The following is a 14,713-nucleotide window of genomic DNA, read 5'->3' on the forward strand; positions in this document are numbered from 1 at the left end:
TCATCTTTCAGTGTCCTATCTTTTTGCCTTTTCATACTGTTCATGGGGTTCTCAAGGCAAGAATACTGAAGTGGTTTGCCATTCCCTTCTCCAGTGGTCCCATCACTTCATGGCAAATAGGTAGGGAAGCAATGGAAACAGTGACAGACTATTTTCTTGGGCTCCAAAATCACTGCAGATGGTGACTGCAGCCATGAAATTAAAAGACACTTTTTCCTTGGAAGAAAAGCTATGGCCTACCTAGACAACATATTAAAAAACAGAGACATTAATTTGCCAATAAAGGTCCATCTAGTCAAAGCTATGGTTTTTCCACTAGTCATGTATGGATGTGAGAGTTGGACTATAAAGAAAGCTGAGCACCAAAGAATTGATGCTTTTGAATTGGGGTGCTAGAGAAGACTCTTGAGACAGCAAGGAGATCAAACTAGTCTATCCTAAAGGAAAGCAGTCCTGAATATTCATTGGAAGGACTGATGCTGAAGCTGAAGCTCCAATACTTTGGCCACCTGATGCGAAGAACTGACTCATTTCCCTGATGCTGGGAAAGACTGAAGGCAGGAGGAGAAGGGGATGACAGAGGATGAGATGCCTGGATGGCATCACTGACTCGATGCACATGAGTTTAAGCAAGCTCCAGGAGTTGGTGATGGACAGGGAGGCCTGGCATGCTGCAGTCCATGGGATTGCAGAGAGTCGGACGCGACTCAGCGACTGCACTGAACTGACACACGTGATCACACAGCTAGAAGAGCCATCACAAAGTGAGCACCTGTGGAGTCCCCACTCATCACCAAGAGCACCTTCGAAGCCCTCTATGCCCCACACCCCCCCACACCTGACTGCATTGCTGTATCAGACCACTGCTGTGGAACTGGGATCCATCACTCCCATGCTCTTATTCAGAGCTTTCATGCTTGTTTGTTTACACACAGAAGTGTATAGAAGTGCCTAAGACACAGATCCACACTGGTGAATGGGCACCCGAAGGATCTGCCCTCAAGCTTCCCGATCCGAGTATTCAATCCGTTCCGTGTCCTGCTGTTCATCAGCCCAGGAGGGCTGTTTTGTGATCACCAACTCACACGGAGCTGAACCCCAAAGCCAATGTATGATTATTTCACAGCGAACGAATGCTTGCACAAACCAGAAGGCTCATGTAGGAACAACCGGCACTCTGCCCCCACTGGCCGATGTAGGTGGGCAGCAAGTTCTAGTTCAAAAGCTGCTCAGCAAGCATGGGGCAACTTCTGAGGAAACCTCAGTAAGCCTCAGTGCCAGCCACACCAAGGGCATCACAGCCCTCAGGGAATCGCTACCCCCACCTCCAGCAAAGCCCGGTTCAGCCCAACGTTTAGTTTCCCGAATCACACAGCAGCCTGCCGGCCCTCTCCTCTCTCATATACTCGTCCTTTTGAAATGAAAACAGTTCTGCCCTGTTCTGGCCTGGGAGCCACTCTTCTGTCTCTTTAAGGAGACTGTCCTCCGAAGAGCTTATCTATTATGTGTGTAACTCTTCTATTTCCCTCCTTTCCAGCTTCCAGGGAGGGGAGTAGGGACACTTCTTGTTGCCTCTAAGTGGCAACTTAACTTCCTCAAACAGAAATCTAGTAATTAGCTTAAGAGAAAAACCTCTGATTTGCAAGAAACCAGCAGGGGTTTTCTGGACAATCACTTCACCAATAGGTCTTAGCCAAGTTTCTTAGGCTCCTTGGCAGGCACTTTTCCCTTTATACACAAAACAAAAAACACCAGGGAAAAAGTGTTCTTTGTGAGCAAGCTCAAGGAAGCTGTGACGTTTGACAAGGCTTTCTTTAGGAGCTGCTTTTGCTGTGTCAAAGCTGAACCTTCATAGAAACTGCTAGCACATCAAGCAACCAACAGATCTGAACTACTCAGAAATGTTTAAGAAGACTCAAACATATATAAACTCACTAAATTCATAAGAAGTGTTTCACTACTCTTCTTTGCTAGCAAAGAACCACAGTTTAATAAACCACAGTTTAACTGAAACCAAAGTTTCAATATTTATACAACTTTTTAATGATCTAAAAGTTAAACCAAGGCATCTTCTTCTGGAACAATTTCCTTGAGGCAAATTGGAGTAGGAAAGGTCTACTAGGTTTGAAGGAAGTCGCAGGGGCCTGAGACTCTATCATTAGGGATGATCTTAAGGACAGAGAAGGCAGATTACCTACAGAAAAACAATTAGACCTCCAGCAGAAGTCTCAGCAGTCAAGACAATGGCACAGTACCTTTGAAGTGCTAAGACAAAATAGCCGTACAAAGTGAGGTGGGATCAAGTTTCACTTCCACCCCTATATTCTTGTCCAACTGCTGACATCATTTACCAGAAAATCTTTGTATTATCACTTTGTGTTCATATACATGCAGATTTTCTGGCTTCTCTAGTCTGTTCCAATGACCTCTTTATCTATTTTTGTAGTAATACCACACTGTCTTAATCACCAAAGCCTTATAACTCTTGTTACTCAGCAACAACTCTAAGAGTTATGACTTCCATCAGGACACGGAAGGCATTAGATACACACACCTCTGGCTGACATGGTGATTCAAAAGCTCTCATTTCTGCATCACTTTAAAAAATAAAACAGGCATCAGTCAATGAGCCATTCATAACGTTCCCTCACATGCCCAGGGCTCCCCTTCCTTCCACCTGGACCCGCCACCAGGAAGCTCCTCCTGGTGAGCTGTTCACTCTCTGGAGGTCTGTGTTCACCTGTCACCTTCTCAGTCAGCAGCCACTCCTGCTGGCAACTCCCCTCCCCCTTCCCTAGCACTGCTCCCCACCCAGCCACGTGGCCTTCTTGCACTCATTTTTTGCTCTCCGCGTTAGAGCTGGTGTGCTCTCCACTGCATTTCCAAGTCCTAAAATGGGCTGGCACAAGGTAAATACTCAATAAACACTTACTGAATAAATTCACCAGGAGACCAGTACGGAAAAGTTGCAGAAATGAGAACTTGCACAGTTAGGCTTAACGCAAAGACAGTTTTGAAGGCAAATCTATGAAATTTCAACAACGTGCTAGGTGCTAAGGAGAAATCACATTTAATTTCAAAGCAAAAAAACAGAAACACAGGTCAGCTTATCTTTTGGACTTTCTGGTCTCTTCTTATGTGTGTCACACCCATATATTTAGCAACAGGTTTATAACACTTCTGTACTTAATTAGGTCCTCACAGCATTTCCTTCATGCTTTTGCACTTAGCAAGGAAGCATTTCCTGTGTCTCCATCTGCCCTCTCCCACTAACTTGTGTAAGAAAAAAGGTTTCTAAAAGCATTATCCTTGAAAACACCTCAGACTTTATCATATAAGAGATCTGCTTTCTTCTTTTGGAAAATAACTTCATTTAAAAACCTAATCTTTCACCCGTGCGTGCCACATATGGATTGATTAGAGGGTAAACTAATTTTTGCCCTTTTATACAGCTATGAGGTTCTCATGGTGAGTACACCGGGGTGGTCTGCCCCTCTCTCTACCAGTGACACAGGAAGCGAAGAGGAACTAAGGAGCTTCTTGAAGAGGGTGCAGGAGGAGTAAACGAGCCGGCTTAAAACTGAGTATTAAAAAACTAAGGTCATGGCATCTGGCCCCATTACTTCACGGCAAGCAGAGAGAGAAAATGTGGAAGCAGTGACAGACTTCCTCCTCTTGGGCTCTAAAATCACTTTGCATGGTGACTGCAGCCATGGAATCAGAAGATGTTTGCTTCTTGGCAGGAAAGCTATGACAAACCTAGACAGTGTGCTGAAAAGCAGAGACACTACCCTGCTGACAAAGGCCCGTACAGTCCAGGCTATGGTCTTCCCAGTGGTCACACATAGTTGGGAGAGCTGGACCGTAAAGAAGGCGGAGCGCCCAAGAATTGATGCCTTTGAACTGTGGTGCTGGAGAAGACTCCTGAGAGTCCCGGGCAATGCAAGATCAAACCAGTCAATCGTAAGGGAAGTCAACCCTGAATACTCAATGGAAGGATTGATGCTGAAGTTGAAACTCCAGTCATTTGGTCATCTGATACGATCAGCTGATTCATTGGAAAATTCCCTAATGCTGGGAAAGATTGAGGGCAGAAGGAGAAGAGGGCATCAGAGGATGAGATGGCTGGATGGCATCACTGATGCGACAGACATGAACTTGGGCAAACTTCTGGAGATGGTGAGGGATACAGAGGTCTGGCGTGTTGCAGTCTATGGGGTCACAAAGAGTCAGACACAACCGGGCAACTGAACAACAACAACAAAACTAATTTGTATTTACCTTCCCATCAAGTCTTAGACATTCCCTAAACTAAACTAGTTGAGGGACTTCCCTCATGGTCCAGTGGTTAAGGCCGTGCACTTCCACTGCAGAGGGGCATGGGTTTGAACCCTGGTTGGGAAACTAAGATCCCATATGCCTCAGTGTGGCCAAAATTTTAAACAAACAAAAAAAAAACCTAGCTGATGCACCTCCCAATTGTCACTAGGAAATTCCAAAGAAACTCTTAATTGATCTGTTTCCACTGTGCTCTAAATCCAGACTTTTATGCAAGCCCTGCCTTCTCACATGGGAAGACAGCAAAATGGTTAGGCCACCAGCTATGTGGCTTGGGGCAGGAATCTCACTGTTTCTTTATCTGTAAAATACAGGGATTGTACCAAATGATCCCAAGACCCCCAGCTCTAAAGCCGAAAATTACAGGAACAATGACATGAATACTTAGTTCATCCTCAGCTCACACAACTAATGACTGACAGTCAAAGCTCAAAACAAACCTCTGTTGTGTTTACACAAGTAACAGATGAATACACACTTATTGTCCAAATCCTAATAAGTCCGCAATATTTAAAATAAAAAATAATAAAGTAAAAAAAAAAAAAGAAAGATACCTCCCTTCTCCTTCCTGCCCTCACTCTCAGTCCCTCTGTCGTCATAATGAACAGCTTGGAGGTATTCCTCCAGATCCTCTCCTATGTGTTTTACATACAGATACTAAACTTTGTTTTCAAACCCTAATATTCTAAATCCAAATTCTCTGTTCTCTCCAAAACGAGAAGTTTTATTTTCTATTTCCTTTGTGATTCTCCACAATATGCTTCTATTCTATACCCAGTGGGTATTCAAAAACACTTTTGATACTCAGAGTTGCTAAGTGTGGATTTGGGCCCAGTAAAATATGCTTTCTTATGGTGCTGTGCACAGAACCTCCCAGGGTCCCCTTCTACCTTCCTGGGTCCAGTCATCTGCACCAGAGTCCCCCAGTTCTGCTCGTCCCTGCAGAGGCTGTCCTCACATGGCACATCCCTTCAGAGTTCATGGAGCTCATCTGATAAACAGAAAACTAGTTCCAGTAAAACTAGGAAACTGGCAGCAGATGCAACTTGTGCTTTCACTCTGGGGAGTACTAAACTCTTGCTTCCTTAAGTTTTTTTTCAGTTTGGAGGCAGAAATTTTAAAAATAGTTATAGGCATGCCTCGTTTTATTGTGCTTCACAGATACAGTGTTATTTTACAAATTGAAGGTCTGTGGTTTTTATGTAAAGTCTGCTCCAATTAAAATTTATTGAGGAGTGTTTTACAACCAAGAATACAGTCTGTCCTGGTGACTGGTCCATGTTCACTTGTAAAGAACGTGCTCTGAGCTGCTGTTGGGTGGAGTGCTCTGTAAACATCACTTAGATCACAAAGGTGGATGGGGCTGCTTGGGTCTGCTACACGCCCGCTGACTTTCTGTCTGCTACTATTACTGACGGTGGGGTGTTGACATCTCCAGCTAGAATTGCAGATTTTCCTACTTCTTCTTTCAGCTACGTCAGCTCTTGCTTCATATGTCATGAAGCCCTGTGTTAAGGAGCACAGTACACTAGGGACCACCATAGGATCACTACGCCTTCTCACTGAACTGACGCTTCTGTCATTAAATACTGTCTCTCTGGTTATTTCCTTGCTCAGAGGACTACTCTGGTATTAATACAGCCACTCAGCATTCTTTTTTTAATACTTTCATTTGTTTCTGTTTGGCCGTGCTGGGGCTTTGTTGCTGCGTGGGCTTTTCTGCAATCTCAGCGAGTGGGGGCCACTCTGCACTTGCGGAGCGAGGGCTTTTTATCACAGTGGTCCCCTTGTTGTGGAGCGTGGTCTCTAGGGCAGGGGGGCTTCAGGAGCCATGGTGGCACTGGGGGCTCTAGGGCACAGGCACGGGAGCTGTCACAGGCTTAGTTGCTCTGCGGCATGTGCAGTCTTCCCCGGCCAGGGATCGAACCTGTGTCTCCTGCACTGGCAGGAGGATTCTTTACCACTGGGCCATCAGGGAAGCCCTCAACGTTCTTTTGATAAGCATTCACATGGTACATTTTTTCATCCTTTTTCTTTTTATCTATTGACATGTGATTATATTTGAATGAGTTTCTTACAAACAACAAATAGTTGTTTATGAGTTTTTTTTTCCATCTCAATAATTTTTTTTAATTGATGTGTATGGATCATTTTCATTTAATATAATTATGGGTATGTTTTGATTTAAGTCTATGATTTTGTTTTTTGTTTGTTACTCCTGTTTTTCGTTCTTCTGTTTAACCTTTCTGTTTTCCTGAGAACTGTCTCAATATATTTAACATTCTATTTTGGTATGTCTATAGTAATTTTTTACTATACCATGCTGTACAGGGGTTTTAAGTGGCTGCTCTAAGGATTACCAGATCAAATGTGGGAGATATACAAATACACACACGTGCATACACACACACACAGCTTTTCAAAATCTATTTAGACTCAGCATTGACCCTCTTCAGTAGAATGAAGAAACCCTACTACCCTACAGGTCCCTTACTCTCCTCTATTATAATTCTTTTATATATTACTCCATGTGTATAAACTGAAAACTCAATCACACAATGATATAATTTTTTTCTGTCAAGAATATTTAAAAAAAACTCAAGAGGAGGAAAACAGCCTAGTGTATTTACTATTATTCTTCCTTCTTTACTGATGTTCCAAGTTTCCTTCTGGTGTCAATTATCATTTGTCTAAAGCAATTATTTAGAGCTGGTGTGCTGGCAATGAATCCCCTTAGTTTTCCTTCATCTGAGAACATTTTTATTTCACCTTCTTTCCTAATAGATATTTTTGCTGGATAAAAATTCTGAGCTGAAAATTCTTTTCTTTCAACACTTTATACATGCTGTACCAACATCTTCCAGCGTCCATAGTTTCTGATGAGAGACTTCCCATCATTCAAGTAATTGTCCCCTACAAGTAATATGCCCTATTAATCAAGAAAAGAAATAGCAATAATTTTAATTTTCATACAAAAAATACAAATATAAACTCCAGAGCCAATCTGCCCAAGTTCAGACCATGGTGTCACCACTTTCTGACTATCTCGCAAGTCACTCAACCTCTCTGAGCCTCAGTTGTCTCCCTGATAAAATGGAGATGACAAAACAACATAGAGTTGTGTTCTCTACCTCATAGAGTTCTGTGGGGATAAAATGAGTTAATACATGTAAAGGGTTTAGAATAACGCCTGGCACATAGTAAGTACTATACGGATGCTAACCATCTGTGTTATTTTAACTGACTACAGAGGCTTAAGAAAAACAAACTTTATAAATTAAACTTTAATAAGTCGATACTGATTAAAACATAGATATTTGTAAACACTTCTTTCAAATACAAAAGCCTTGTCTTAGTCTGCAAAAGTCCACTAACCACAGTGTAGAGCCCCACGTGGCAGGAGCCACAACTCAGTCACCCTTGAGTCTCTCACAAAACCCATGTTCTTATAAATCACAGATACTAACGAGACAGGTGAATACGGTGATGGTGCATTCCCAACATCTACAATACACAGAGATACCTGAGTCAGCAACCCAGAAGAGACGTCGGTCAGGACCCCAACAGCAGGGCACTACAGAAGTGTCCTCATTTAAGATGTATGCGTTCTGGCACCTAGCCAAAACTGATCCTGATCCATTTTTCTTAATAATTTTGCCAGAATACCTAGAGATTATCTGAATCAGTCAGTGAACATACTCTTGAGAAAACACTCAGAAAACACTGTGAGCGATTTCTCTGGTGGTCCAGTGGTTAAGACTCCATGCTCCCACTGTAGGGGACCTGAGTCCTATCCTGCATGCCATATGGTATGGCCAAAAAATTTTAAAAAAAGAAGAAGAAAAAAAAAAACCACTTAGAAAATTGTGCCTATTTTCAAAGTTCAAAGTGTTAAACACTATAATGCTCTCTTTTAAAGTAACGCTGGATTTTTGGAGGCAAGAAAAACAAGTTAAAACAAAGCATTTTTAGTTGCACTCCACCTGAAAGATGGTTGTAAAGTACTCTTTAGGTAGGACACTCAGGCCATACTTCAGCAACTCAGAAGTAACCCCCCCGATCCTGGGACTCACAGGCGTGTTACACACCAGCCAGGGCCCCGCACGCTCAGTGGAAGACAAGCGGCACCCACCTCGAAGTTGTACTTCTTCATCTGGTCGTGGTGCCGGCAGTACAGGTAGAGCATGCCGATGCTGCTGCCCACGGCGATGTAGTCCCCATTGGTGTCGAGGGCCGTGAGGTAGACCACCAGCGAGCGGAACCCCTTCTGGATCTTCGTGGGGATGGAATTGAGCAGATAGTACAGAGGGCAGAACTCTCTGAAGGTAACAGGCTCCGATACAGATGCCATGGCCAAGGTCTCCACCGGTGATCATCAGGCAGGACGAGGGATTTTAACCGGCATCTGGGGAAACCTGGGGCTGAAGAACAAGGCATTATAACGCTTTCGATGTCTAGTCATGCAAAGACAAGTCAGACTTCACAGTGGGAACAAAGAACTTTCAGGTGGGTATAAATTATAGTCAGAGCTTAATTACACAGGGAAAGTAAACTAAGTGTCATTAAGATTACTTTTGAGGACTTCCGTGGTGGCACAATGGGTGAGAATCTGCCTGCCAGTGCAGGGCACACGGGTTCAATCCCTTCTTCTGGAAGATTCATGGGTGTATGCCCACGCACCACAAGTGCTGAGTCTGCACTTGGGAGCCCTCAAGCCGCAACTCCTGAGCCTGCACTCTAGGGTCCGTGCTCCACAGCAGGAGAAACTTCGGTGATGAGAGGCCCGTGCACCACCACTAGAGCGGAGTCACTGCTGCTCACTGCAAGTAGGGGAAGCCCGCGCAAAGGAACAAAGACCACACAGCCATAAATAAATAAATCAACAACATTACAATTCAGACTCACTTTTTGAATTTCACTATTTTCTGCCCCCTGTAATTTATATCATGATAAATGGTGGGGAAGGGGTGGGAAGAATATTAAAGATAGCTCTGAATCTCAAGCAACTTATGATCTCGTCAGGGAGGCAAAAGAACCTGAAAAGACACAAAACCAGATATGACTGGTGCTAACCTGTGGGTCTCAATGAGAAGAAGGAGAGAGCTAGCATGGACTAGAGTGTGGAGAAAGCTTCTCTGAAACATTTGAAACTCTGAAGCCCACCAGGAAGCACAGAACGTGGAGAAGAGGAACTCCCTGGCAGCCCAGTGGTTAGGACTCTACACTTCCACTGCCGGGGGCATGGGTTGGATCCCTGGTCAGTGAACTAAGATCCCACACACCATGCAGCCAAACAGATGATAATAATAGTACTGTGTAAAAGAAACAGTCAAGACACTGCACTCACTCCCACTAGGAGAGCAGTGGGCCAGCCCAGGTGGAGGAATGCTGTCTGCGGGGGGAGAAACGCCCACAGCCTCCTCAGCCACACAGCGCCTCCCCTGTGCCACCCTGACACCCACACCTCTGGGAAATGTGGATTCAAAGCTTCCCTTGGACTTCTCCAGGGGCTCAGTGGTAAGAAATCTGCCTGTCAATGCAGGAGACATGGGTTCGATCCCTGATCCGGGAAGACCCCACCTGCCACGGAGCAACTAAGCCTGACCGCCACAACTACTGAGCCTGTGCTCTCGAGCCCAGGGTCCGCCACTGCTGAGCCCACACGCCCTAGAGTCAGCGCTCTGGCAGCAAGAGAAGCCACGGCGGTGAGAAGCCTGCACATCACAGCGAGAGCGGCCCCTGCTTGCTGCAGCTAGAGAAAAGCCCATCCAGCAGCAAGACCCAGCACAGATAATTTAAAAAAAAAAAAAAAAAAAACTTCCCTCAATAAAGATGCTCAGTCATCACATACTGTGTTATAATTTATGAAGTGCTCACTCATCCATTAAATCCTTACCCTACAAACGTTTACATGAGATACCAAGGGCCAGAGGACCACAGGACTTGTCCAAGGCCACATGGATAAGACCTGAATCTATGCCTTTTCGCCCTTCAAGTCCTGCAAGTGAAAGTTGTTCATTTGTGTCTGGCTCTTTGCGACCCCAGGGGCTATACAGTCCATGGAATTCTCCAGCCAGAACACTAGAGTGGGTTGCCTTTCCCTTCTCCAGGGGATCTTCCCAACCCAGGAATCAAACCCAGGTCTCCCGCATTGCAAGTGGAATCTTTACCAGCTGAGCCACAAGAGAAGCCCAAGCACATTGGAGTGGGTAGCCTCTCCCTTCTCCAGAGGATCTTCCCGACCCAGGAATCGAACTGGGACCTCCGGCACCACAGGCAGATTCTTTGCCAGCTGAGCAGTCCTGAGCCTTTCCAAAGGGCTCTCCATCACACCCCACTGCTGCTGCACTTTCTCCACACACTCTCTTCCTCTTCTGTTGACAGCCTGCTCTGCCTGACCCCTCCACGGGTGTAAGCCCCCCAAAAAGCAGAGCCCACACATCCACCTCACTCACCCTTCTAGGCCCTGGCACCTAGAAAAGGTTCGGCAACATCAGAGGCAAGAAGTATTTATTGAATAAATGAATGAGTTATGAAAAAGGAAAACTGGCAAGGGAGGAATGAGTGCAAGAAAGGAAATGAAGCAAAATCTCATTTTTCCTCCAGTATGGCCCCAGTTCAATGCTGGAATAAAAATCCTCTAGATCTGTAGGACATTTTCAAATCCCTATTTCATTTGATAGTCACAACAGACAAGACGTACAGTGAAGGAGGCAAGGTAACTTACAAGCACTGTTTCTATAAGTACACAATAATGTCCCTCTGTGATGATGAAGGGCTTCCCTGGTAGCTCAGCTGGTTAAGAATCTGCCTACCATGCAGGAGGCCCTGGTTCAATTCCTGGGTCGAGAAGTTTACCTAGAGAAGGGATTGGCTACCTATTCTAGTATTCTTCGGCTTCCCTGGTGGCTCAGACGGTAAAGAATCCACCTGCAATGCAGGAGACCTGGGTTCGATCCCTGGGTTGGGAAGATCTGCTAGAGGAGGGCAAGGCAACCCACTCCGGTATTCTTGCCTGGAGACTCCCCATGGACAGAGGAGCCTGGCGGGCTACAGTCCGTGGGTCAGAGTCGGAAGCGACTAAGCACAAGCACAGTGATGGTTCAGAACGCTAATATGCCCTCTTTTAGCAGAAGCTGAAGCACTCTGGGAGGTTCAGAACTGTGCCTGGGGTCATACAGATTCAACAGCTTTGTTGTTGTTCAGGCAAGAGGCTACAACAACAGAAACTTTGACAGTGAATGCTGATCCTGTCCATACAGCAGCATAGTTCAGAAACTGCCAACTCTGTAAGGGCAATGCTGTCTTGGCTAAGCAATGCATGTGCTCCCCAATCCTCGATTTGCGTTAAGTACTCCAGAGAGGTGGGCAAGAGCCACATGACCCCCAAATCAAGTGAAAATGAAGAGGTTATCAGGCAAACTCTAGAGAGAACAGCCACGCTCAGTCCCCTTGGGAAAGCACACAGACCACTACAAGGACATGGGACATGAAAGCCAAGATAACAGTGCAAATAGCAATAATGTAACAGCAGACATAAGTACTTAATGGAAACTATTTCAGCACACGAACTCATTAAATCCTCACCAAAAACCTCAGGAGGGAAGGCATCACTGACCACTGTTACCTCCACTTCACTGGCGAGAAATGCTGGCCTCGTTTCGACCGTCTCCTCTCCGTCTCCAAGGGCAGGGCAGCACAGGCGCAGGAAAAGCTGTGCTTCCTTCATGCGTGTACGCACGCGGATGCGCCCTAGTTTACATGGCACTTTTAAAGTAAGAGTTTATTTTTTACAAGATAAATGTTCTCTATCGGGACTTCTCTGGTGGTCCAGTGGTTAAGATTCCGCGGTGCAATGCAGAGGACATGGTTTTGATCCCTGGTTGGGGAGCGAAGATCCCACAGGCCACAGGACGACTAAGCCCGCGCCACAATCAGAGAAGACCCCGCGCCACAATGAAGACCCAGCACGGCCCCTACAAGAAATAAGTAAAAACTAAACATTTACCCTCAAAAACTGTGGAAATATAGGAAAGTACAAAGAATGAAATAAATGCCATTCATAATCCCATCAGAGAGATGCTACGTTATAAATGCTTAATAAATCATGAGCATTTGCCACGTCATTAAATACTCCCCTAGAATAAGATTTTTAATGACTATATTTAAAAAAAACTACGGAGAACACAGTAGACTCAAAAACTGAAATTTTCCCAGTGTTTTAATTTCTGCTCTAGCCGATGAGGTCTCCAAGGAAGCAGGCAGAAGTACTGAGCACTTCTCAAATGTCAGCGAATATTGTTTCCTCCTTTAAAGCCTTTTCCCTCAAAGTAGCTCAGTCAAATTATGAGATTTAGATTTCAAAAACTCATTCACTTGAATTGACAGCATTCGCTGAGAGCTCCACAATCTCCACACGGAAGGGGCTTGGAGACTGCAGTCTGGTTAGAAGGGGGCAAAGGATTCGCCTCAAAGCCGCACCTGCAGGGCAGGCACACTACTCAAACGTACACAACGTGTTTGTTGGAGGCGGCTTAGGAGATGTTAGAGGATAATACAGAAGTTCAGGGTCCCTGGACCAGCTCCTTGGCACAGTGATCATACAACCAAAAGCCACTTCAAGTGTATGAGAAGGGACTACAGGACTCACCTGCCAAGCACCATTAAGAACGACCGTAATTCTATAGCAGGCGACAGGTAGCTGATTGAAATTATCTAAGCTGAAATCCTAGCACACATCTGATCTCTCTCCCTCGCTCCCCGCTACAGCAATCCCTCATTGTGTTCCACCAGCCCTGTCTCCCAGCCGCCTCCCGCTGGCCCCTTCTCAGCTCTGTGGCCATGCCTGAGCTGAAGCCAGCACCCCCCTCCCCTGGGCCCCCGTGCGGTCCTTGGAACAACTGCTCTCCTGCTTCCACAGCTGCCCTGGGAGTCGATGCTCACACACAGCGGGCACAGCGAGCTCTCCAGCTTCATCGAAATTAAAATCTTTTGTGCTCCAAAGGCATCATCAAAAAAAACGTGACAAGATGGACTTCCCTGGTGGTACAATGGGGAAGAATCTCCCTGCCAAGGCAGGGGACATGGGTTCCATCCCTGGTCTGGAAGATTCCACGAGCCAACTGCTGAACCTGAGTGCTACAACGACTGAAGCTCATGTGCCTAGAGCCCACGCTCCGCAACAGGAGAAGCCACGGCAATGAGAAGCCCTGCAACAAAGAGCAGCCCCTGCTCACCACGACTGCAGGGAGCCTGGGCGCAGCAACGAAGACCCAGCACAGCCAAAACTAAAGAAAGAAAAATGAAAAGACGGGCTTCCCTGTGGTCCAGTGGTTAAGACTCCACACTCCCAACACAGGGGCACAAGTTTGATCCCTGGTAGGAGAACTAAGACCCTCTATGCTGCAAAGTGCAGCCAAAAAAAAAAAAGAGAGAGAAAAGACAACCAACATACTGGGAAAAAAATCATTTATCTGACAAAGGACTTATATCCACGATACATGAAAAATTCTTAAAACTCAATAATTAAAAGATAATTTTCAAGTGACCAACTGAATAGTGGGATCTGAATAGACATTTATCCACAGAAGACATACAAATGGCCAATAAGCACAATAAAAGATGCTCAACATCATTAATCATCAGGGAAAATGCAAAACAAAACCACAATGACATTACCACTTCACACCCACTAGGATGGCTATAATCAAGAAACAGATAAGTGTTAACAGAGGTGTGGAGAACTGGAACCCTCATACATTGCTGTCTAGACGCTCAGTCGTGTCCAACTCTGTGGCCCCACAGCTTGTAGCCTGCCAAATTCCTCTGTCCATGGGATTTTCCAGTCAAGAATACTGGAGCAGGTTATCACTTTCTACTTCAGGGGACCCTCCTGACCCAGGAAGCAAACCCACATCTCTTGCATCTCCTGCATTGGCAGGTGGGTTCTTGACCACTAGCACTGTCTGGGAAGCCCCATACATTGCTGGTAGAGAATAAAAGGAGGCAGTCACTGTGGAAAAGTCTGGCAATTCCTCAAAACATTAAACACAGATTTACCATATGACCCAGCAATTCTATTCCTAATTATATACCCAAGAGAAATGAAAGATGTGAGAGTTGGACTGTGAAGAAGGCTGAGCACTGAAGAATTGATGCTTTTGAACTGTGGTGTTGGAGAAGACTCTTGAGAGTCCCTTGGACTGCAAGGAGATCCAACCAGTCCATTCTAAAGGAGATTGGTCCTGGGTGTTCATTGGAAGGACTGATGCTAAAGCTGAAACTCCAAAACTTTGGGCACCTCATGCGAAGAGCTGACTCACTGGAAAAGACTCTGATGCTGGGAGGGATTGTGGGCAGGAGGAGAAGGGGACGA

The 14,713-nt window shown here is 45.4% G+C and overlaps 1 protein-coding gene across 1 annotated transcript in view; it reads right to left on the bottom strand.

The window, feature by feature from the left end:
• Positions 1–14,713, bottom strand: part of TECPR2 (tectonin beta-propeller repeat containing 2) — a 75,837-nt gene that overhangs the window by 52,512 nt on the left and 8,612 nt on the right. The window contains 1 exon segment of the mRNA XM_010851330.1: positions 8,471–8,759. Coding sequence (XP_010849632.1) covers positions 8,471–8,689 — 219 coding nt within the window. The 5' untranslated portion in view covers positions 8,690–8,759.

The sequence above is a fragment of the Bison bison genome, unplaced genomic scaffold, assembly GCF_000754665.1.
Source record: "Bison bison bison isolate TAMUID 2011002044 unplaced genomic scaffold, Bison_UMD1.0 scf7180017864302, whole genome shotgun sequence".
Classification (NCBI taxonomy): Eukaryota; Metazoa; Chordata; class Mammalia; order Artiodactyla; family Bovidae; genus Bison; species Bison bison.